This window comes from Lytechinus variegatus, chromosome 6 (genome assembly GCF_018143015.1).
Source record: "Lytechinus variegatus isolate NC3 chromosome 6, Lvar_3.0, whole genome shotgun sequence".
Lineage (NCBI taxonomy): Eukaryota > Metazoa > Echinodermata > Echinoidea > Temnopleuroida > Toxopneustidae > Lytechinus > Lytechinus variegatus.
In genome coordinates this window covers 20,412,496-20,438,370 of record NC_054745.1, presented here as the reverse complement: position 1 = coordinate 20,438,370, position 25,875 = coordinate 20,412,496, and the positions used below count along the sequence as shown (strand labels likewise).

Below are 25,875 nucleotides of genomic sequence, written 5' to 3'. Positions count from 1 at the left end.
CAACAACAAGTGGAATGCCTCTGGCCGTCTCACCTGCATCACACGATTCAACATAGCAGCAGTGCTGACTTTGAAAACTACTATAACTCGCACAAGATGTTAAGTGATACTTGGTTACTCTTATTTCCACGTTTTATGAACTAGACCAATACACTTACAGAGATAGGATGGTAATTCAACAAATACCCCCAATGTTGCCAAAATTCATTGACCTCACATGACCTTTGACCTTGATCATGTGACCTGAAACTTGCACAGGATATTCAGTGATACTTGATTACTCTTATGTCCAAGTTTAAAAAGTCAGATCAATAAACTTGCAAAGTTATGATGGTAATTCAACAAATACCCCAAATTCGGCCAAAGTTCATTGACCTTTGACCTTGGTCATGTGACCTAAAATGCACACAGGATGTTCAGTGATACTTGATTACTTTTATGTCCGAGTTTTATGAACTAGACCAACATACTTTCAAAGTTATGATGGTAATTCAACAAATACCCCAAATTCGGCCAAAGTTTATTGACCATAAATAACCTTTGACCTTGATCATGTTACCTGAAACTTGCACAGGATTTTGAGTGATACTTGATTACTAATATGTCCAAGTTTCATTAATCAAAACCAAAAACTTTTAAAGTTTTGATTGTAATTCAATAGATACCCCCAAATCGGCCAGTTTATTGACCCCAAATGACCTTTGACCTTGGTCACGTGACGTAAAACTCTAATAGGATGTTTGGTGATACTTGATCAACCTTATGTCCAAGTTTAATGACCTAGGTCCATATATTTCCTAAGTTATGATGACATTTCAAAATCTTAACCTCAGGTTAAGATTTTGATGTTGATTCCCCCAACATGGTCTAAGTTCATTGACCCTAAATGACCTTTGACCTTGGTCATGTGACATGAAACTCTAATAGGATGTTCAGTAATACTTAAGTTATGATGTCATTTCAAAAACTTAACCGCAGGTTAAAATTTGATGTTGACGCCGCCGCCGCTGCCGCCGTCGGAAAAGCGGCGCCTATAGTCTCACTCTGCTATGCAGGTGAGACAAAAATTGGCACACGCATTACCAATGACATAATCTACAAAACTTTAAGATCAAATTCTGCAAAAAATCTTATTTTCATCAGTATTAGGAGAAATAATGATACATTTATGGATTTGGGCTAAAAACACTTTTTCCATTGGATTTGTACAGGAATTCATGTTTTGGAGCAATTTTGCGTCTGCATGCACTTACAAAATGTTGCGTTATTTTGGGACTGCGTAACAGGGTGTCATAAATTTGGTCTAAAAAGATGCGCGAGACTCAAAAGTATAATCTCTGAGAGTGGCGCTGTCAAAATATATCTAGATCCACGATGATATAGTAATAGTTTTATCCTAGGTTTTACAGATTTCCCCATGAAATCAGTGTTTTACTGCAACTACTTTCATTTAGCTTTAAACCGGATTGCATACCTCTGAATTTCTCCTATCTTTAGCAGGAACCCAGTGAGAATCATTGGTGCCGTATGAAACCGAAAATGACTGAAACACATTGCTATGATCAGTCCTTCCCTGGGTCATCACCCCACCAACCAGCTTGGTCTCCCGAAGATCAACCTGTATCCATGGCGACCGGTCTCCCGAATCTGGCACCCATCCTCCGATGCCGACTCCAACCTCTACAAAACGACAGAAAAGAAAGAGGGAGGTTTTGGTGAATTGCACATTGAGTGATTTCAATTCAGTGTTGACCTTTTGGTGTTGGTGATAGGTCAATTTTTACACGAGAATAACACCAAACATAAAGTGGAGATGGTCCCGAAAAGTCACTCACTAGTTGTTGAGATGTCAATAATTTGATCTGGATCAATTTTACAAACTTTGAGTAAGTTTTGGAGCAAGGGGAAGCAATCAAAATTTCAACACCAACACCAAGGCCAACACTGGACTTGAAATCACCCAATATGGTGTACTATCTATCGGTTGCAGCGAACAAGCCAAATTTATGACAAAAGGTTCAGGTCAACATTGCGCTCAGGCGCTGGCAGACTGCATACTAGTGTACTGTGATGCTTCAACAACAAAAAAAAAACGATTAGGGATAAGCGGAGGAAGAATCCAACAAAGACATTCTAAATTTTGCACAGAAATATGTGGCAAATCTCTCTCCAACCGCCTGGACCTAGTAAACAGCATTTGCAAGCCGATCTAGCCACATCGGCCAGTAACACAAGAGATGTCAACCTTTTTCCATAATGAATTGCAAATTTCGGCCTGTTTGCTGCAACTGGTAGATTGCGCACCGTATTGTGAAACTATCGAATTACAAAGATATGCATTTAGTGGTCAATTCACTTCACAAAATTATTCACAAAAAAAAATTTGACAAAAGGATGTGTTGAGTAGTCCAATACAAATTGTTTATTTGTGTGTATAATTTTTGTGGGGGGGTTCTTAAATTATGGAGCGGTGTGGCCCAGTGGATTAGATTCCAGACTTGCAACAGAGGGTCGCGAGTTCGAATCCCAGATATGTGTGATAATACAAGAGTACCTTGAGCACCAAACAAGGTGTATATGTGTGGCATAAAAAGGCCCTATGTTATCATTAAAGGAATTAGTAGTGAAAGCAATTATGCAGATACATTTAACCCCCCTCCCCCCAAAAAAAATTGCAAGCTCTTATTCCTCATAATAAAAGTTATCATTGATAAGTGATTTTCATAGAAAGGACTTTTGAGTAAGCCCCCCCCCTCCCTGTTGTCTCAAAATGGTGCGATAATTTGACTCCTCTCCCTCAACCACCTTTTCAAGAAAAGCCCCCCCCCCCCCCCCCGGTTGTCTCATAAGGGTGCAACAATCCCCAATCCACTCTCGCTCCGCAAATGCAGACAGCCGTCACAAGCCATCGTTAATCGTACAATGTGTCCCGGCTCTCATCGTATGATGCCCCTTTAATACAATCCTACAAACAAATTCTGTGACAACATCAATGGTCACTTTGTATGGAAAAAGAACTCAGCAGTTCCTATGAAAAACCAAATATTCCTGAAAATTCCCAATATTCCCACCAACTGAAAATTCCCAGAAACCTTTAATGGAAATTGTCCTGCCCTTTGTGACCATACCAATGATAATGAACATTCAGAGATGCCCACAATTCAATATTCACACTCTCCATATCATTATCAAAACTATATTTCCATTGCCATCATAAAGATGCCTTAATTGCAAATAGACCTTATGTGTTGACATCATCTCACCGCCACCTAAGAGGCTGAAGCCACTGCCTTGCTTGCATTGCGGATCTGCTGCTGGCGGATCTCTGACAACTCTTGTTTACACATATTGCTATATCCTCTGAGGGAGGGCACTATGACACTATAATGTACAAGGTCTATACTGAAGTCAATTACCATTCTGAATGTTGAGACGAGCTCGGTAAGCACAATGATACTCATCCCAGCAAGAACTTTGAGTGAGTTGGTCATCTTGTATGCGTCCATCCTCCATTCCCAAGGGAGCGTATGAAGCTGAAAAAGTTGAAGAATCAGAATAATGTCAGCATGGTTCAATCCAATCTTTCAGTTTTTTTCTTTCTTTCTTTTTTTCCCTTCTAAACCTGCATTAGCCCAATTATGTCTTCAAATGTCATTTTTATTTCTTATTTGTTGAACTGTATTTTAATGTTAGTGTTCTTTCTTAGCACCAGCTAATGAGGAGAGTCTTTTAACAGAAACTTGATTTCTTTTGATAATTCCCAGGCATTAGCTGGTGTTTTTTTCCTCTTTTTTTGAGTGTTTTTTTTTTTTTTTTATTTGATAGATTTGAACATTAACCCTTAATAAACGGGGGGGGGGGGAAGGGGAGAGAGACAGAGGGAATCAGAGAGCGAGGAGGGAGAGAGGGGAAGAGAGAGGTGGGAGGGGAAGAGAGTGGGGGAGGGGAAGAGAGTGGGGGAGGGGAAGAGAGTGGGGAGGGGAAGAGAGTGGGGGAGGGGAAGAGAGTGGGGGAGGGGAAGAGAGTGGGGGAGGGGAAGAGAGTGGGGGAGGGGAAGAGAGTGGGGGAGGGGAAGAGAGTGGGGAGGGGAAGAGAGAGGGGGAGGGGAAGAGAGTGGGGGAGGGGAAGAGGCCTACCTGGTGATGGCATTTCGAGTGCTTTCATATCTGTTTCATAACGGACTCCTATCAACTCCATTCTCATACAGGGAACTCGCCATGTCTCTGGATTCATAATCACGTCGGTGACCCGTAGGTATCGGGCCAGAATTTCCCGTCGGAAGTAATTCGGATAAACCCCATCTCGGTTAGTATTTCCTGTGAAAGTCTGGAGATGAGAAATGGAAAAAAAAACATGCATGATGATATGAAAAAAAAAGCTTTTAATGAATATTCTAGAAGTTTATAAATGAAATAACTGAAGCCACTTTCCAATATTGTGCAAATTTTGAAGATATTTCAGAAGATATATGCAAATGATGTTATTAAGGGGAAGTTCACCCTGACAAAAAGTTTTAATGTAAAAAAAGCAAAAATACTGAAAAATATTGCTGAAGGTTTGAGAAAAATCCATCAAAGAAAAGTAAGGTTATTAGAATTTCAATTACTTGATGTGTGGAATCATACAGTGTATGCGAGCAGCTTTCCTACATATCATATCATCTTATTACCTATCGCAATATTAGATTACCTTTAGTTATTATCATTTATCGGAAAAAAAATTACCTCATTATCATCCAGGTTTCTTGCGGAGAACCATGTGACCTCGTCTGAGCTGTACACTACCCGGAAGCTTGCAGGCCACAGCGACAGACTAATGCGACCCTGGGTCATTATACCAGCAAGAGGGTGGATAGCCCCCAGATCGACCTGGATCCACTCATCAGGGCCGGAATTCTTTGCACACCAATGCCCTGCCAGGGGGCCATCTTTCAATATTCAAGAAAAATAAGATTAGTGAGGAATGTAGAGGATAAATAAAAAATGTTCATCAAATCACAATGAATAGATATGGGCCAAAGATATAGGCGTTGTGGCCCAGTGGATTAGTCTTCGGACTTTGAAACAGGGGGTCGTGGGTTCAAATCCCAGCCATGGCGTAATTTCCTTCGGCGAGAAATTTATCCACATTGCGACGCACTCAACCCAGGTGAGACGAATGGGTACCCGGTAGGATTTATTCCTTGAACGCTTTAGCGCCAATTAATATGGCGGCTCGGCTACAGTCGGGGTAATAATATGATACCAAGTATCAAAATGCAGTTGAATATATGCATATAAAAACTGCGCTACATAAATGGACATATTATTAGGTGGTCTGCCTATGACAGATCACCTCTTGATTTCGTCAGAATTTTCTTTCTTTCTTTATTCTTATCACCTATGTTTGTCGCCAACTTTTCTCCAAATTGGCAGAATCAATTTGGCTGATTTTTCTGTCATATATAGAGTCTATCATAGAAACGGCATACTAAGCTTTTCAAGGTCATCTGGTCATGATGACATCATCTACGCGCCATTTTGTAAAATTCTCAATTTGATCATATTAACATAACAGATAATCAATTATCAATCATATTCACATCAAGTAAACTTTAAGTCAAAGGTCATCTTTCAATGTCATCAAAGGTCATGTAAGGGTCATGACGTGCACGTACGCGAGCGTCAAAGCTAAAAAAATTCTCCAAATGGCCTATAAAAATTTTTGGGTACGTTTCAGGTCATTTTCAGCATTTCAAAATTTTGCGCACGCGCGTTTCCGCGCATAACGCAATAACGCAATGCAGAAACACGTTTTTTTTATATCATTGCATTGATAATATAATTCTAAGCAATTTGATAGCTTGATCAACCTTCTACGACCATTAATAACAAAATTAACACCCGTTAAAATTTGCAGCACGTGTGCACGTGAGCTCTAATTATAGGCCATATATGGGCAAAAACATCCCTTATAAAAAAAATTGAATGGTATACCATTGACTACCATTTATCATACACCATTGATATACCATTGGAATACCATTCGCACAGCACCCACCATACACCAATGGTATACCATTCAAGCCTCAATGGTATACCATTCAAACTAATTTAAATAATTCGGACGTTACTATTACCATATTCATGAGCACCATTTACCATTCATATACCATTGATCAAACACCATTCACCATTGATCTACCATATGGCCACTATAGACAGGTTTACCATTGACCACCATTCACCATTCAGCCACCATTCACTGGCCTACCATTTACCATTCAGCCACCATTCACTGGACACCATTGGCCTACCAATTACCTTACACCATTCGCCTACCATTCAACATACACCATTCGTGTACCATTCACCATATACCATTCGTGTACCATTCATCGTATACCATTCGCGTACCATTCACTTTACACCATTTGCGTACCATTCACCGTACACCATTCGCCGTACACCATTCGTGTACCATTCACCGCTCACCATACACCATTCAACTACCATTTGTCGTACACCATTCGCGTACCATTCACTGTACACCATTCACCGTACACCATTCGCCGTACACCATTCGTGTACCATTCACTGCTCACCATACACCATTCAACTACCATTCGCCGTACACCATTCGTGTACCATTCACTGCTCACCATACACCATTCAACTACCATTCGTCGTACACCACACACCGTTCACCATTGATTGACCATTCACTTTACACCATTCTACCATACACCGTATACCATTGACCTACCATTTACAGTGCACCATTGGCCTACCATACACCATTGAACTACTATTCACCGTACACCATAGGCTTTACCATACACCATTGGCTTACCATACACTGTACACCATTGACCTACCATTTACCATACAACACTGTCATACACACTATACTATTAGTCAACCATTCAAATAACATCATTGGTCATACACTATAGACCACAAGTGTAAATTCAATGGTAGACCAATGGTTTACACTGAATGGTAGACAGTAGAACAACGATGTGCAATGTATAGTAGGCCAATAAAGTACAGTGAATGGTAGACCAATGGTGAACAGCATATCTCTGGGGTTAATGGTAGGCTTAATAATGGAATAAGTATACACAAGAAAAAAAATGAAAACATTTACTTATTTCAAGAACGTCAATAAAATGTTTTTACTATAAGAAGTTTAAGTACAGCATAAATGGCACAGAGTATTCACAAGTATAGACTTTATAATAAAGCACATAAGTTATTAATATATATGACTTAGCTACTCGTTGATATCTATACTCTGTCAATCTTGTTATCTAAAAATAAACATGCATCAAGACAGAGTTTGATTGAAAAACACAACAAATGAAGACTAACATTTCCAAGAATAAACCTGTTCTCTCATATTGCTTTTTACATGGATTGAGTACTTGGCAAAACCACTGTTCTGCATACAAACCTGATACTTGTAATACAATAAACTTGATGTTAAATCTGTTATGTGTAATTGCTTTCAACGACATTAATACACATTTTTTACTAATAAGTTCAAGTACAAAAGAGTATTGACAGGTATGGCATAAAAGCACCATATTATGAATACATGTGACTGTGCGACTCCACAAGAGATCAATGATTGCACTCCACATAAATATTATGTTAATCTTCCTATAAACAAATTTAGATGTAAGACAGAGTTTGGACAACAAACTAATGAACACCAAATTTCGAAGATTAAACTCAAAATGTGTGATAGCCTTCACATGGCCAAATGAATAAAGTGTACCACACCTAGAAGAAATGAAATATCCCCAAAAGGGGGGAAAATAGTACCCCCAAATTGGTCTCTTTTTTCTTTTCACCTAAAAAGATATATCAATGGCATGTTTCTACATAGAATTGTTAAAAGGTATTACCCGCCTAAGTATCCAGAATCCCGGATAACTGTAGAAACAGACGCGATGCGGTTTATTGATAAATTGCATCGCACAAAATACGGTCTCTCATAACCATCTCTCTGAGAGGTGGTTATTGCCATGTTAATCCGTTTAAATTTTTTGTAAAAACATGGGGCAAAATAGCATACGTGTCTGGCTTAAGTGCGTGAACCAAGAAGTGCGATCTCACAGTATACATATATTCTGGCCGGTTTTTATCTCGCCAGCTGATCGCGAAACGTGTGTACCTGTTACAATGAGTGAGATCTACCATGAATTTTGAAAATTTTCCTAACGAGATGCAATTTTTGACATACCAAAATGCAATGTGAGGTTATAGGTTGAATTTTCTGATTTTCCGATTTCCGCCGTATTTGCGACGCGAAATGCAAGTTAATCAGATTATTCAGTCTGTAGAAAGAGGTTGGTTTAAGAACGATAAGGTTATTCGAGTCCGGAAAAGATAAACTGTTTTTAATGATTTAATGTACAAACACGCCAAAAGTTTATCATAAATACAATAATGATACATTAAGAAATAAATAATATATCACACATAGAAAAAAAAATATAATGAAAATAGGGAAAGAAAATTATTCAATTTGGAACACTAAAAAACAGAAGAAAAATAGAGACCTTTTTTGCAAAAAATATAGAAAATAATATATACAAGATACCCACTTATTTCTTTCTATTTTTGTTGTGTTAAATCAGATGAATAACTCAACTATGTGTGAGAAATAATATGATTATTGTCTTACACAGTAAATCAGTAGTCAATCGTAATTTTTTACAACCGAGCTTGGACAAAATTTAAATTCATATAATACAAAAAATATATAAATTGTGATCTTGTATATTCATGAGGACTTGCAGAGAACAGTTTTACCAAAAAATAACAACTTTAATTCGTCAAAACTTTGTTAATCCTCAACAAATTTTTATGAAATTTTCAGTGTTTTTTGTTGTCTGATGTACACTTTCAATTATATCACATAGCTTTCAGTCTCGAGTACCTCTAGCCCTTCAATCAAATTGGTTGGACGACCGGTTACATTTTACATATAACATAGTTATAAGGAGAATGAAGGGGACCATAGAAAGAAAGCATGAGAAAAGGGGAGATTTTGGTAGGGAGAGAATGAATCAGAAAAGGATCATGCTGAAAATTTCATTAAAATCTGATAATAACAAAGTTATTGAATTTGAACAACATTTTGGTAAAAAATTAACCCAATGTACACATGATCGTCAGGAATATTTGTTAGGCTTATTCTATAAAATGAAATAATTATTTCATATTTTCATACATGTGTGTATGATATGTCCCAAGTATCATATCATTATTTCCAGCAATGCATATCTTCACATTAAAGGTAAAGTCCACCACAGAAAAGGTTGTTTTGAATCAAAAGAGAAAATCAGGCAAGCATCATGCAAAATATTTCATCTAAATCGGATGCAAAATAAGAAAGTCATGACATTTTGAAATTTCGCCTATTTTTCACAAAATAGTTATATACACAATTTACCCACATGCATATGAGAGAATCGATGATGTCCCTCACTTTTTGTTTTGGTTTTCATTGTTTGAATTGTACAATATTTCAATTTTTACAGATTTGACAATAAAAAAATCAAAATAAAACTTTATTTCATAGGACAATGAGGAGAAAATTATAATATTTCATATTTAAAAAACAAAGAAAAGTGAATGAGTGATGTCATCAGTTCCCTCATTTGCATACCGACCTGGATGTGCATGTAACTATTAAGTGAAATTGAGCGAAACTTTAAAATGTCATGCCTTTCTTATTTTTCATCCGATTTTTATGTTTGATTTTTCTCTTTTTAATCAAATCAACTTTTTTGTAAGGGTGGACATGTCTTTGAAATAAATTTTCACTCCATTTTTTATAGTTCTCGGAGGACAAAATGTAAATTAGCGCGACTTCTTGTAATAAAATAAAAGTGGGGATATGACATCAGCTGGTTAGTGGTTCTGACTCTCACCTTCCAAACAGAGGGTCGTGAATTTGAGTCCTAGCCATGGTGTGTTTTCCTTCAGCCCGAAATTCATCCACACTGCATCACTAGACCCAGATGAAGTGAATGGGTACCCGGCAGGATTAATTCCTTGAAGCTGTAATAAGAAATATTGGATGATAACAATGCAAAGGACAGTATATTAGCTAAGGGTTCAAAATATGAATGCTTGTCGTGTGTGTAAGCTTTCTTTAGAAGTTCATATATTTTTTTATATATCGAGAAATTTGCAGTATACTCTACCATTCAATTGAATGATACCAATTAACAAATATCAACAAAACATTTGGTAAAATATGATAAATAAATTAATGTTTAACCATAGATGGGTAGACAATAACCTATCTAATGGGAGGTTGCCCCAATGATGAAAAATACCACAACAAATGAATACCTGGGACAAATTGTCCACCCTTCCCCCCTCAGCCAACATACTGATATTTTTTCTGGGGGGGGGGGGGTGTCAGAAAAGACTTGTGCTCCTCTAAATAGGGATGACATTTGTCCTTTCTCAGGATTTTTTACCATTCCTGACAAGGTTTTTTTTTCCAGCTATGCCACTGCAGGAATACAATCTGTTTTATCTCATGAAGCTTTGCAATTTTTTCTACTGAAGAAAATTCTTACACACCTACCTTTCATAAACTCCAATTGTTTCTTGTACATGGCACGTTTTCTGTGTTCAACACCCGTCGTGTCATTCCCAGATAAGGCTGGACCATCTACCTTATCCAGTGTATCCGTCGTCCAAACTTTGAAAATGAAATAAAATCAATTTGAGTGTTGTAAAATCTGCATGTATGTGCAGATACAAGCAAAAATAGAATACTAATATAGTAATAGAAAAAGAATGATCTTAGAACTTTAATGTTAAAGATATTTTTCATGGATCTCTGATTACCAGCCCAGAATTCAGGATAAAATAAGGAAATGTGATAGTATTCAGCGTAGTTCAGACAAGGCTGTATTATAACTGTGCATGCTTTATACTAGTAAAAGCTAGGTCATCTGAAATCAAATGTCTATAGCAGCAATTTTCAAGAGGGTAATCGATGACATAAATTCCATTTTTCTGGTATTGACAACCGCAGAAGCAGATCCAAGAGGGCACATTTGACCTGTGCCCCCACCTTGAGAGCAATAGTCGATGTGTTTGATAAAAATGTGGCTTTCTTACACAAGTGTTCCCCCCCCCCTTCGAAAGTTACAGCAAATATTTATATTAAAAATATTGTCTCATACAAGAGGATCTCTTTTTTGGTTTGCTTGTTATTTAAAGTTTCCTTGGGAAAATGTGCCCCACTACCCCCTTTGAGAAATCATGGATCTGTTCATGGACAATCATATGCCAGTGGATGGACTCCAGACGTTTTTAGGCAAGTTTTGATCAGTAAATAAATAAAAACAGATAAAATGTGATCACAGGACAAACTTAACTTTAAAAAAGGATAAAATTTACTTTAAAAAATTGATATGCCTAGCCCCATGAAAGGATCTAAGAATACCCTCCCGCACTAATGCAGTTTCACACCAGCCAACTCACAGTGAACAATTGTGTACAACGGATAGCGGAGCGTGAACGTAGTGGTCGTGTACATTTTTGCTTATTACATGACGTCATCCAGCCACTGCCGAGAACCAATTTATGAATGAAAATAAAGTAAGCATGTGCAGTGCAAGCCTTTTGTTTCCCCACACAGAATTCCACCAAAGCAAGTGTGCAATTCCCTATCACCTCGTACCAAAATCGACCTAGAATTTCAATTTCACATATTTCATATGAATTATGAAAGGTATTCTCGGAGGATCTATTTTCTCACCGATACCGCACAGGTAAGCGAATTTCGAATACTTCTTGCTTTTCCATCAAAATTTTACGAATTAGCGTCTATATGTCATTGTGTTCCTTGGAATTTATAGAGTCTATCGCAATGTGCAAAAAGTCAATTGGCTTCCGGGTTTCAGAGCGTCGCGTGAATATGCATGAAATTGCAGAGTTTCGATAATTTTTGATCGATACCGGAGCGATCCGATCACGAACCAAGACCATTTACCGCGTACACAACATGACCGGATATCGTTATTGCTATTTCCGCACACAGTCCAAAGGAATTATTTTTGGGACCATGTGGTCATGATGTGATCTGCGCGATTGACCGATCAGCGGTCTTCGAATCGCTGTGCGGAGACGATCTATCCGTTGTACACAGTCTATGGACAATTGTTTGTTGTGCATGCAACTTCGAGCAAAACTCCCCACCAGAGTTGTCTACACACATTTTGAGATCAATATTCAATATGCCCACCACTTTTCAAAATATTGCGGATCGCTTGGATTCGCCGTCATGTTGATATGGACCGAAGTTATGCGATCAAAAGATTCGCATGCGGCATGCTGGCAGTTTGTTCGCCACATGTTAGCATGATTTGGTTGCTAACTTCAGTCCATATAAATATTAAGGCGAATCCCAGCGATCCGCGAAGTGATGTCTACGGATTAGATCAACGACGTCGAGATCAAGACTAAATACAGCCGTTCCCAATATTTTGAAAAGCGGTGGGTATATTAACATAGAAATGTGACTGAGAGACCTGTCATGACATTTGGGAACAAGTTTTGGTGATGAGGTATGCTGGTAATCGGCCGGTGCAAAACTGCATTAGCGCCAGTTTTCTCTGCATAATTATTGCAGCCTCTGTAGAAAAATTGAATAGGAATCGTTTGTCACTCCGTCCAGTCACAGTTCCACACACAAAGTGCACATTTTACCATTGAAATAGTATGTGCAATTACACAGCGACAAATTGTGTACAATGGATAGCGGAGCGTGAACGTAGCGGTCGTGTACATTTTTGCTTATTACATGATGTCATCCAGCCACTGCCGAGAACCAATTTATGAATGAAAATATAGTAAGCATGCGCAGTGCAAGCCTTTTATTTCCCCACACAGAATTCCACCAAAACAAGTGTGCAATTCTCTATCACCTCGTACCAAAATCGACCTAGAATTTCACTTTCGCATATTTTATATGAATTATGAAAGGTATTCTCGGAGGATCTATTTTCTCACCGATACCGCACAGGTAAGAGATTTTCAATTACTTTTTGCTTTTCCGTCAAAACCTTACAAATTAGCGTCTATATGTCATCGTGTTCGTTGGAATTTGTAGAGTCTATCGCAACGTGCACAAAGTCAATTGGCTTCCTGGTTTCGGAGCGTCGCGTGAATATGCATGAAATTGCAGAGTTTCGATAATTTTTGATCGATACCGGAGCGATCCGATTACGAACCAAGACCATTTACCGCGTACACATCATGACCGGATATCGTTATCGCTATCGATACTTCCGCACGCAGTCCGAAGGAATTATTTTTCGGACCACGTGATCATGACGTGATCTGCGCGATTGACCAATCAGCGGTCTTCGAATCGCTGTGCGGAGCCAATCTATCCGTTGTACACAGTCTATGGACAATTTGCCGTTGTGGTGTACAGTGTAGCTAAGTTATAGACCTGCGTAGCCTTTATCATTTTTTAAACTTTAGGACCCATGTTTCACCTCCATTTTATCTCATTTCAATACCAACATCTATCAACAACAAATTATAGGCCTAATTTCAAAGCAATATTTGTCGGCAAGTTTTCAATTTCAGTGAATTAACGTGTGCAGTAACGGTCTATTTCACAATTAAAACTTTGACGGTCTTGACATTAGCATTAACAAATCATTCATTCATGAATTCAATGTAGGCCTATTCAGAGATGGTTTTTGTAAAACATTGACAATAAACATCAGGCAATATGAGCGAATTACTATTCACTGCTCGCCGAGCTAAACTCTGCCAATACAAAGCATAAAAACCATAAGCACTCCCTATCGTCAAAGCCACGTCCCGGCCCGTAGAGCAGCGGCCAGCGCCAACGGGGCAGTGACGGTGGCAGTGCAGTGGTCGTGCATGTCGTGGCGGTACAACGACATCTAACATTTTGAGACAATTTGAGAAATAAATCAAAGAAAATTGTTATAGAACTTACTGTTTAGCCTTCTACAAATGACTTTGAAGTCGCTGTCCGAATCTGACCCGTGTTCCTTTAGTTTTTGATGAATTATCGACGGACTTATCAACAGCAAAACGGTAGTAGGCCTACCGGTAGATCGAGTTTTCTTTTTCAAATATTGCACTTGGCGGTTAGACGTTCGCGCGTGCGTGCGAGAACAATACGTATTTATAATAGAGCTACCTGGCAAGCAGCCAAGCGGCCCTGCTCGCCAACACATATGGGGGGGGGGATAAATTATGACCAAATCTGGGGGAGGGGACTTCTTCGCCAAGATAAATACACATCCCGATATGGGGGGGGGGGGTGAATCAAACCCAAATCAGGGGTGTCTTCTTTTTCCTCTCGATTGGTTCGTGGTTGGAAACCATGATGGCGTGAGATCAATTTTTGCCACTGTTTCCCTTGGATCTTGGAATCTATGAAAAAAGTTTTCGATCCCTTCATTTTTTTCTTTTCTTTTCTTTTCTCTTCTTTTCTTTTTTTTATTTTCGTTGTCTTTTTTTCTTTTCTCCTCTGCCTTTTTCTTTTCTTGTTTTTTCCCTTTATATGTATATTTTTTACTCATTCCTCTTCCCTTTCAATTTGCTTTTGTTTTGATTGAAATAGAGATTTCATTCAGTATATTTCTTTTCTGTTACATTGTACTATACCCTGTATGGCGGCAGGGAATTTTGATAGGGGTGGGGGAGCAAGACAATATGGATAAATCATTTCAATCAAGTAATGACCGTCCTATAGAATAGCTCTCCTCTTTATGAACGCCGTCCGTGAGAAAGAATAATTAGGGCCTAAAAATATAGAATTTTGAAAATATCATTTGTAAAAAAAAGAGAGGAATAATTCATGATTGGAAGCAGCTATAAGGTACAAATGGGTTCGGAGGGGGCTTTGGACGTTGCAGACTGACCATATCAGGGTTTGCGGATGGGAATTTGATATAGGTTGGGGGACCAAGACAACCAACAGTGAATTCATTTTGAGCAAAATATGGGCCGCGGGCATTGCAAGAAACTTTCAATCGAACGAAAATCAATTTCACACTCCAAAATCAATTGAAAGTCATACTTTTCATTGCAAACTTGCAACTGATTTATTGTTTCTTCCATCAAAAAAATCCAAATTGATATGTTTTAGATAAAATTAATGTATATAACCTATAAATTTGTATCTTGGGATTAATTGCAAATATCTAAGTTTGGAACACTCCAGATATAGTTCTCTTCATAAAAAGCGGCCATAAATAAGCAAAATGATTATAAATTAAATAGAATAAAACTTTGAAAATAAAAATATGAAGAACGTAGTTTAAAATAAAAACGAACAGTATACCGTACGATAGAGGAGCTACATTCATGCCGTTCATTAATTTTGACTACCAAGAAACAAAAAGCGAAAGGAAACAAAGGGAAAAAGAGAGGATGGTGATCAATGTACAATTTTCTATTTAGCACGATACGCATCTTCTTCATGCTCCCTATAAAACGTGCATGTTTGAATTTCAAGATTTTAATGGTAAATGATTACAGGGAACTTTCGGGAGCGGCTGTGAAATGATTTGTCCGTTGATATTTAGGTACAATTAAAACCCTTTTTTCTCAAATAAGATTTCATTGACCGATTGATTTTGATTTTGCACCCATTGCATCAGATTTAAATTTAGAAGGTAATATGTACCATCGTAAAATATACAAATTTATAGTATTGTATTATAACCACTGGATCAATTATATTTAAACACATATAGACCTTTTACTTAATAAGGACAAAGACAATTTAAAAGAATGCAAGAGACCATGTTTACCATCATGAGCGATTACACTTGATTAGGGGAAGCTGCTCGCATAAAAGTCACGACTCAAAAATTTTATTAACTCTAAATACTTTTAAATCTTTGATATATTTTCTTTAAATCTTCGAAATTATGTTATTGGGTAATGCAATTGGGCATACCATTCTCCATTAACACAAATGACATTCATTAGGCACACACCACTAAGCCACTATGGCATTACAATTATCCAACAACTATCCAATGATTATACCACTAGGCACATACTACTAAGACACAATATTGGGCATATGGTATACCATTGATACCAATCATATCATTAGGCATATGGCACTGAGACTATTGGATATCACTGAGACACCATTGAGTATATGGTATACCATTCACCATACCAGTCATACCACTATAGCGGCACATACTACTGAGACACTATTGAATATCACTGAGACAACATTGTATACCACTGAGACACCATTATACCATTCATCATACCATTATAGAGGCACATACTACTGAGACACCATTGAATACCACTGAGACACCATTGTATACCACTGAGACACCATTGGGTGTATGGTATATCATTCATCATACCATTATAGAGGCACATACTACTGAGACACCATTGAATACCACTGAGACACCATTGTACACCAATGAGACACCATTGGGTGTATGGTATACCAGTCAAACCATTAGAGGCACATAGTACTAAGACACTATTGAATACCACTGAGACACCATTGGGTGTATGGTATACCATTCATCATACCATTATAGAGGCACATACTACTGAGACACCATTGACCACCATTGAGACACCATTGTATACCACTGAGACACAATTGCATACCACTGAGACACCATTGGGTGTATGGTATACCATTCATCATACCATTATAGAGGCACATACTACTGAGACACCATTGAATACCACTGAGACACCATTGTACACCAATGAGACACCATTGGGTGTATGGTATACCAGTCAAACCATTAGAGGCACATAGTACTAAGACACTATTGAATACCACTGAGACACCATTGGGTGTATGGTATACCATTCATCATACCATTATAGAGGCACATACTACTGAGACACCATTGAATACCACTGAGACACCATTGTACACCACTGAGACACCATTGGGTGTATGGTATACCAGTCAAACCATTAGAGGCACATACTATTGAGACACCATTGACCACCACTGAGACACCATTGTATACCACTGAGACACCATTGGGTGTATGGTATACCATTCATCATACCATTATAGAGGCACATATTACTGAGACACCATTGAATACCACTGAGACACCATTGTACACCACTGAGACACCATTGGGTGTATGGTATACCAGTCAAACCATTAGAGGCACATACTACTGAGACACTATTGAATACCACTGAGACACCATTGGGTGTATGGTATACCAATCATACTATTACAGGCACATACTACTGATACACCATTGAATACCACTGAGACACCATTGTATACCACTGAGACACCATTGGGTGTATGGTATACTATTCATCATACCAATCATACCATTACAAGCACATACCACTGAGACACCATTGAATACCACTGAGACACCGTTGGGTGTATGGTATACCATTCATCATACTAATCATACCATTAGACACATACCACTGAGACACCATTGGGTATATGGTATACCATTTACCATTGAATAAACTACCAATTACCATTAAGAACTTACCATTGAAACACCACTTAAATACCATTCGCGTACCATTTACCATTCAGACCACCATTCAACTACCATTCGGCACCATTCAAATACCATTGGCGATTTTTATAAGGGATGCGTATTGAAAATTCACTGTAGCTCTTCAGAACGAACGGGGACCCCCTCCCCCCAATCTTTTTTCATATTTTGATAGAGTATAAATTAGAGATATAATTTTATGTGTTATTTGACCCTCAAATATATTATGACATCATCAAAATGGCGTCGGAAGTCAAAATATCCATTTTGCGTGTAATGACGTCATTATAATTATGCAAATTTGGCTCTAACTCTGTGAATATTGATCAATTTTCACCCAATTTTTATTATGTTGTAGCTTAGGTCTTACTCTTTCTGAATAATTGCCTTTATTTTTCATTTTGATAAAAGGATCATTCTGAAAAATTGCAAATAATAAAGGCATGTCATTTTTAATACTCATTTTGCATGTAATCTCTATGGGACATGACTTTTTCTCAAAACTTGATACTACATTCCTCTATTTCGTGAGCCATATCTCCATTTTTTCTCATCACTTTTTCCCTGAGCTTTTAGTAGCTTGTAGCTGAGATTCTAAGCTTTCTAAAGTGTTGCCTTCATTTTTCGATCATATGCCAGGAACATGCCCGTTTTCGCTTGCAAAATTGGATTTGTAATTCCCAAATTTGCTTTAATTTTACGTGTAATCTATATGGGGAATATCGTGACTGAATGGATAACGCACTAGCGTCTTTGGGGTCCCAGGTTCGAGTCCTGGGGTGAACAAGATAATTTTTTTTTCTTTTTACCACCTCGTACCTGATCCTTTATGACAACAAAAAGGTATAAAAGTTATAATTTAGCAAGATACCCTGCAAAACAGATTTTAATTACTTTTTTTCATATCACATGTATTGTCATATATTGCAAGAGACATTTTTCACAGTGCTTTATCATCTCCCGTCTTTCACAAGTATTCCATCCATAATGAACATTCAGTTGTCATCATGATGATCATATTGATCTGCATGAACATGGTAATAGTGATCATGATGGCAAGAATAAGGACAGACCACCTAATTCGTCCGCATGACGAATCAAAAGTTAGTTATTATTATTATCATCATTGTCGGAAGTTAGTGATTGGCGACAGCTGATGGATACTCTCTCTTTCTCTTTCCCTATCTCCTTTTACGTTTCTGTGTTTCCTCTTACTTTCCCTTCTTTACGTTTATATTTGTTTCTTTAAAATGTTATTCTTTCTTCTTTCCTTCCTCGGCTTCTATCTTTTTTTCTTCCTTCCATTCTTCAGCTTCTATTTTTCTTTAAGTCTTTCTCTTTCTTCCTTCAATACTTTTCTTTCTCTATTGCATACACAGCATGACGGTTCAATCAAACTCTGATCAAACTACTTTTTAACCTATGATAAATTTCAAACATTTAACCTTGGTTGAGATTTCAATGTTGACGATGCCGCCATCAGAAAAGCGGCGCCTACAGAGAGGTACATTAAGAGAGGTGTGAAATAAGTGGCGTTCAGGCCTTTTCTCAAGAGGGACAGAGGCCGACACAAGCTTCTGAGTGTCTATGACCTGATTATTGATCGCTACCTTACCAGGACGAGTCGGGTCACTTCGGTCATTGGTGAGGAAGGGGGCACTTAACCAGCAAAAAAAATTGTAATTTCTTAAGATTTTTTTTCTGTGTTAAGAACAAAAGTTTAGCTTTATCTTATTTTCAACCAACACAGATGAACTTTTATGATTATATCCATTCACATTCAAAGCTATGATGGCAATTTAACAAATACCTCCACCATGGCCAAAGTTCACTGACATTCAATGACCTTTGACCTTGGTCAAGTAACTTTCAACTCACATACATTTAGGATGTTCACTAATACTTCATTACTCTAATGTTGAAAAGTTTCATGAACTAGATCCATATTCTTTTTATGATGACAATTAAAAACTTAACCTTGGTTGAGATTTTTCTTTGATTCCCCCAACATAAAGTTTATTGGCCCTAGATGACCTTTGACCTTGGTCAAGGATCACCAAACCAAGGCAGGATGTTCAATAATACTTGATTATGTTAAAGTCAAACATGGAAGTCTTAGTTTCATGAACAAGGTCAATATACATTCTAATTCACAATGACATTTGAAAAACCAAGGAGGTTTCAAATGAGATGGAGTAACAACAAATAAAATCCCTTTGAACAAGGTTAAAAACTGCCAGCAGAAAGTATGTCAGGCATGCACTTTGCCCAACACCTCTTGCAATTGTGTAGACAAATGATTCCTGCATGACTCTGCAGCTATAGGTCATATATAAAGGGAAATATGCTTTTGTGATGATAATTACTTTTTCGCTGCATCTGGTCCGGTTATATGTGTAGTACATAATTCGGAGGCATGCGAAAATAAACTATGCAGTATGTCCTGAAATAAGACTCAATTTTCCTCAACCAGGCATGTGCCGGCACTCATCTGGCTTATACAATAATGAATAGCAATATTCTATCGCCCACATTTGAAATTTTCATTTGCCGCAAACTATCGGAAAAGTGTTAAAATCTGGTTTCAGTAAAGGTCAAATTCTTACTTTTTCCTCTGATTAAAGGTAAATTTATATAATCTGGGCAAATATCTCAGGGTGATTCCATACGTGTCGTACGGGACATTTAGAGAACATTTGACAGTTTTTGACAACAAAAAACAAAAAATATTCCAGTAACTATAGGTGATCATCAAGTACTACCAAAGTGTTAGAAAAACCAAGACTTAACATGACTTGAATTCACATCCTGTATAATACAGATTTAAAAAAGTTATGTGTCGTACGGACGCAGAAAAGGTGGCTTTTTTAGAAACCTCATGTTTGTACTCAAAAGTCTGTGAGTTGGGCAGATAAATTTCATAGAAACTGAACTCAAATTGACACTCAATTACCCAAGAACAAACACATTTATAAAAGAAACCAAAATAAACATTCATGAATAAATAAAGCAAATTATAATTTTCGAGAACATTGTGGCGTACGGGACATTCAAAATGTGTCGTACGGGACATCTCTAAATTGAAACCAAACTTTCTTACTTTATGTCACTTTGACTTCTTTAATCACATTATTTGGCTGATAATGATAATCCTATCAAACTAAGACATTCATTAGGTTAGAAACCGCTATTAGCTGAATATTTCTGTCAATATATCATAAACAAAATAATGTATCGTACGGGACAATTGTGTGTCGTACAGGACACTTCTGTGTCGTACGGGACACTCGCGTGTTGTACGGGACACTTTTGTGTGTACAGGCACTTGCGTGTTGTACTGGGCAGCCTGAATAAAAAAAATGAACTTTTTATCAATCAGAAGGAGCATTGCCCCTAAATTCTTCCTTTTTTATGAAAAATCTTTTAATAAGTAGTCATTCAGGACAATATAATAAAGGAACCTCAATATAAACATTTGGGAGCAATATGTTATAATTTTTTTCATGATGGGAAATGTACAAGAGTTCACAGCATTTTACGCACTGAAAAACTTGAGGTTTTGTGTGAAGTTATATTTTAGGGAATTAATTGATGATTTCCAAACACTATTTAAACAATGAATGACTGAAAGAAACTTTGTGCAAATTATGGGGCTAAAATGTTATATTTTTTTATATAAAATGTATATATACATGATATATGTCACAACTGTCACTTGTAATTCCACAATTTTTTTTTCTAAAGAAATGTGGTTCTACTTTTTCAAACCCATCTGCATTTCATGAAACCATATAGTTTGTCTTATTTTCCAGATTTATTTTTACAACTTGAAAAAAGTAAGGAGTTTCAATACTGTATATAAAAAAAATAGTGATCATCAAGGGAAGTCCAAATAGATGACCATGATGATTGATATGTATTTTTTTGTTACATCTTTTAATAATTCCACATTAGCATGCAAGAGGAAGTCATCTTCCAGGCTAGGTTGAAATGATTATAAAAGTTTTCTTTTCATGCTCAATGAAAAGAAATTAACCTGCTCTGATCAGTGAAAATCACCAGTTTAGCTGAAGGGATTCTACATGAAATCAATCAAAATGTTTAGAATCACCTATTTCATGTTCTATGGAGATAAACAAAGTACTTTTTCAGTTCACTTTATGTTAAATCAATTAAATGAATTTAAACATGCCTACTATTTATGGTTTCTGAATCCAAATCCTGCAATTAAAAGCATTATTATATTGTGTGTCGTACGGGACAAGTTTTAATAGGACAATAATTGGAAAATGAAGGGCAGTAATTAGATCCTTATGGGATAAATCGATCACCCATGGGTCAAACAAAGAGAAACTGATTTTATGAACTTGCATCATCAAAAATAAAATTGTAGGAAAAACTTTTGCATTGTCATGTGTCGTACGGGACATTGCCAAAAATAGGTTCGTAAAAACCAGGGCTGCCCCCTATTATGGATCATGAAAATGTTGTAGATATTATTTGGAACCATCAATGATATATTCTATTGACCTGCAATATTTTCAATTTTCTCTTGCTTTGCAAATAATTGTTTCAGGCTGTGTTTGTACTTGACTATTCAATTAGCAAAATTATTGAAAATTTAAAATTCCATTGTTCCCCATTAAAACTATATCTGTCTTCACTTTTGGTTAAAACTCATTATTTTCATAAAATTTAGGTATCATAGTAAAATATTACACTACTTATGACTTATTGAAAGCATGTTGAAATTTATGATATTTTTGAAGTTCTAGTGTGGAATCGCCCCTCAGCGTAATATTGCTTGTTTATTGATGTCTTGTAAGCATATAAATTTCTGTTTGTTTATTAATACAAAAGATGGAAAATTGATCTAAATGGATATTCATAAAATTTCACTCCTCGGATTTCTTCACTGAAACTGGTGGCTTCGAAGGCAGACATCAAAAAGGTCTTAGCTGCCGTTCTTTCTTTTGTGCTTCTTTAGAAATGAACAGCTGCTTGAATAAATTTGTTGCCTGTTGGAACTCCAGTCAGAGAAACTTCTTGGAAAAACTTAACCTTAAGTTTTAAGATTTGAATGTTGATGACGCCATCTCGCTCTGCTACGCAGGAGACACAAAAATGATATCTGCCCTACCTGCTTCCTTGTTAAGTCTGGCACTAGAAGGTGGGTACCGTTCAGTAAAAAAACTGCTTGCAGAGAACAAAATATCATTCAATCTTCCATCTTCTGCTCCCATGGTAACAAACGTTTCTAGTGGAAAAAGATAAATGTTTTCAAGAAAGAATGCAATGGCATCCGTGACAAATAATGCTACTGATCTTTCATAGACAGACTATGAATTTAACAGATAAGCAATAAAGTTTGAGGGGGGGCTAACATGGTGTATGGCAAAAGACTTTTAAAAAGCTGTGAACGAGTGAAGCAAGTGAGTAACATTTTTACACTTAAAATAAAAAATATATATAATTCAATTAGAAAAGTGAGCAAAAATTTTGACCTTTATAATGCAAAAATCAAAGTTTATGATTGAATTTCATATAATTAAGCCCTGGTAGCTGACTCTATATAATTTTGATTACTGCAAAACTGTCTACTTATTATTTCTAATTTTAAGATTGACACATCATTTCAAAAGATAGATATAAGATTTATATACGTGCACTCAAAAATCAGGCATGGTCGGTCAAAATTTTTGTCTTTCTAAGATTCATTTTCAGATTCAAATGACAGTACATCAATAAGCATTCCGTATTGATTTCTGGGGGAAAAAATCCTCCCAAATCTAATGTTTTCAAATCGAATGTAACATATATTTCAATGTTATGATGATATTCCACGTACTGTATGCATATGGAATTCCACACCACGTCTGAGGGGGTCCAACGTTACAGTATTCTACAGTAAGTGGATCTACTTCAGTGATGCACACTGGTGCTGTCTCGTTGATAGATGGCGTCCTACAGTAGTTATGATCGCCCAGACCCGAGTTGTAGGTGTCGTTAACGATGCTTTGCGATAACCAGTTTTTGCACACGTGACCATTCTCAGAGACGCTTACAAACCCTCGATAATCCAAGCCTTGCGGGTCAGTGTAGCATTCAGGTTGAAAGTCAACTAAAAATAGAGAAAGAGTAATTACACACCATTGAGAAAAGACAAGAACTCCCAAAACGTTGCTCTCATGGCACCTTGGCAATGCAATTGTAACTGCATGGAATCCATGATTTTGATTGGCTGTTGATCCCTGTTACCATGGTAGTTATTATTGAATGGCAAAGTTACCATAATATTGTAACTTGTATGCAACGTGGCCCTGACATGGTGGGTGTTTCATAAAGCTGTTCGTAAGTTAGGAGCAACATTAAGAACGAATGGTGATCCTTTCTTTTGGTAAATGGTATATAGCATTGGCAATGCTTTAGCGCATAAAGAATATTATAAAGGTTCACCAGTTGTTTCAAAAGTCGCTGTTAACTTACGAACATCTTTATGGAACGGACCCCTGGAAAATATGACACTAGATTCCCAGTGACACGACACACCGCTCCTGTCTTAATATCGCAGAGGGAATAGGGTTAGGATTGTTGGTGGCGTGGTCTATCAGTTAGACTCTCGTCTTTCAATGAACAAAAAAAAAAATTAAAATTTAGATAAAAAGTACTGCACCTTTAGCAGGATTATTATTCCTTTTTGACCTGAAATGCACCAAAACGGGAAAGAAAATAAACTTGACTCACTTCGGCTTTCGTGCAACTCCCACTTCCTGGTTTATCCGAAATTAATACATAAACATATGGCCAGTGAGTCCCTGTACAAATCAAATTAGAACTTGGGTGTCTGTAATTGGTGAGTGGAGCCAACAGAGTTCAGCGGAACAACCAATATAAGAGACCAAAGCTTTTGGTCTAATCCCACCCTAACCTCAATCATATGTTACATATTTCATTGGTACATGTATGTCCCAGTATGTGACAAATACATTTTCTTTGCCTCATTTGATTGTTTTCAGGAGGCTATGTATTTCTTCTGATATAACTAGCACCTATACTAGGGCATTGTATACGCGTTCCATCCAGCAACAACTGCTCCGCTGCATATTCCGTACACTGTTGGAATGGCAGACTTCAACCCCTGGATTTAAGTAATTTAAACGTAAACTATCCTAAACCAACCCCTAAATCTAAAATAAAACCCTATTGTTACCCTAAAACCTATATCTTAGACAAAATCAGAATGCTCAGTAGTGAGCATATTATTTACTAACAAGCTATACTTACCTATACCATCTCATCAAATTGCTATTCGTTACCCTAACTCGAATAGCCACCGGTAAAAACTCCCCGAAAAAGGCTAACTGTATTCAGGTAGCCTGGGAAACCCGTCACGGAACGAGACCCATAAAACCCGGTCTCCGCATATAAGCCTCCTCTTTCGTAGCCAAGGAGGGGCGAAGTCTGCAGGGGAGGACGGGTGGGGAGTTATAGGTAAGTATAGCTTGTTAGTAAATAATATGCTCACTACTGAGCATTCTGATTTACTACACTGCGCTATACTTACCTATACCATCTCATCAAATTGCTAGAATAGCACGGAAAAAACTGGAGGAGGGGCAGAAATGAGACCCTTTCCAGACATGATATCATAACGATAAAGAAACTGATAGACTATAAAATGGAGCAGTCTCCCAACTGGAGAAGCTACCCTAGGAATGAGGGGTAAAAATAACATCAACCTCATTAATGAAATATATCAACTGGAAATAGTTTAGGAACGATTAGGACAGGACAGAACCGCCGAGGCAAAACCTGTGTCTCGGCTTATAACATCGGATAAGTAATAAGATACAAAGGTATTGGAATTGGTCCAATAGGCTGCCTGGAGAATCTCCTCTATAGAGGTACCCTGAAAAAGCGCCCAAGATGTTGCTATGCCCCGTGTATCGTGGGCTCTAATGGACCCTGATAATATGGCGTCCCCTCCACCTGACTTGATCCCCTGTACTAACCATCGGGAAATTGTAATTGGACTAACAGGGCCGTGAGGTTCTATTGAACTAATGAAAAGTTGGTGGGAAGTGCGAATACATTTAGTCCTATCAATGTACCACTTCAAGGCACGTACAGGACACCATAACCTATCTTCGGAAACTGACGAGAGATTGTTAATGGCTGGAAGAACAATTTCACAAGGTTTAGAGCTTTCTTTTTGATTTTTAGCTAGGAAACCTGGTCTAGGGATCAGGCGGACTCTGCCCTTCTCCCAACGGATATGACCCGGCCTTACCGTGAGTGCATGAAGCAAACTACGTCTTTGA

At 37.5% G+C, this 25,875-nt stretch overlaps 1 protein-coding gene and 1 long non-coding RNA gene across 2 annotated transcripts in view; both read right to left on the bottom strand.

Annotated features, from left to right (window-relative positions):
- Positions 1 to 25,875, bottom strand: part of LOC121417629 — a 160,351-nt gene that overhangs the window by 121,017 nt on the left and 13,459 nt on the right. Inside the window, exons 5-10 of the mRNA XM_041611366.1 lie at positions 23,403 to 23,675; positions 22,695 to 22,811; positions 4,725 to 4,927; positions 4,137 to 4,326; positions 3,417 to 3,533; positions 1,475 to 1,680 (exon numbers count right to left, since the gene is read on the bottom strand). Of these exons, the coding sequence (XP_041467300.1) occupies positions 1,475 to 1,680; positions 3,417 to 3,533; positions 4,137 to 4,326; positions 4,725 to 4,927; positions 22,695 to 22,811; positions 23,403 to 23,675 (1,106 nt within the window). The remainder of the gene's footprint in view (positions 1 to 1,474; positions 1,681 to 3,416; positions 3,534 to 4,136; positions 4,327 to 4,724; positions 4,928 to 22,694; positions 22,812 to 23,402; positions 23,676 to 25,875) is intronic.
- LOC121417166 lies at positions 10,042 to 14,038 on the bottom strand. The gene is made up of 3 exons (XR_005970321.1): positions 13,999 to 14,038; positions 10,594 to 10,710; positions 10,042 to 10,055 (listed from the first exon to the last, which is right to left on the bottom strand). It is a non-coding gene; the product is annotated as an uncharacterized LOC121417166 (long non-coding RNA).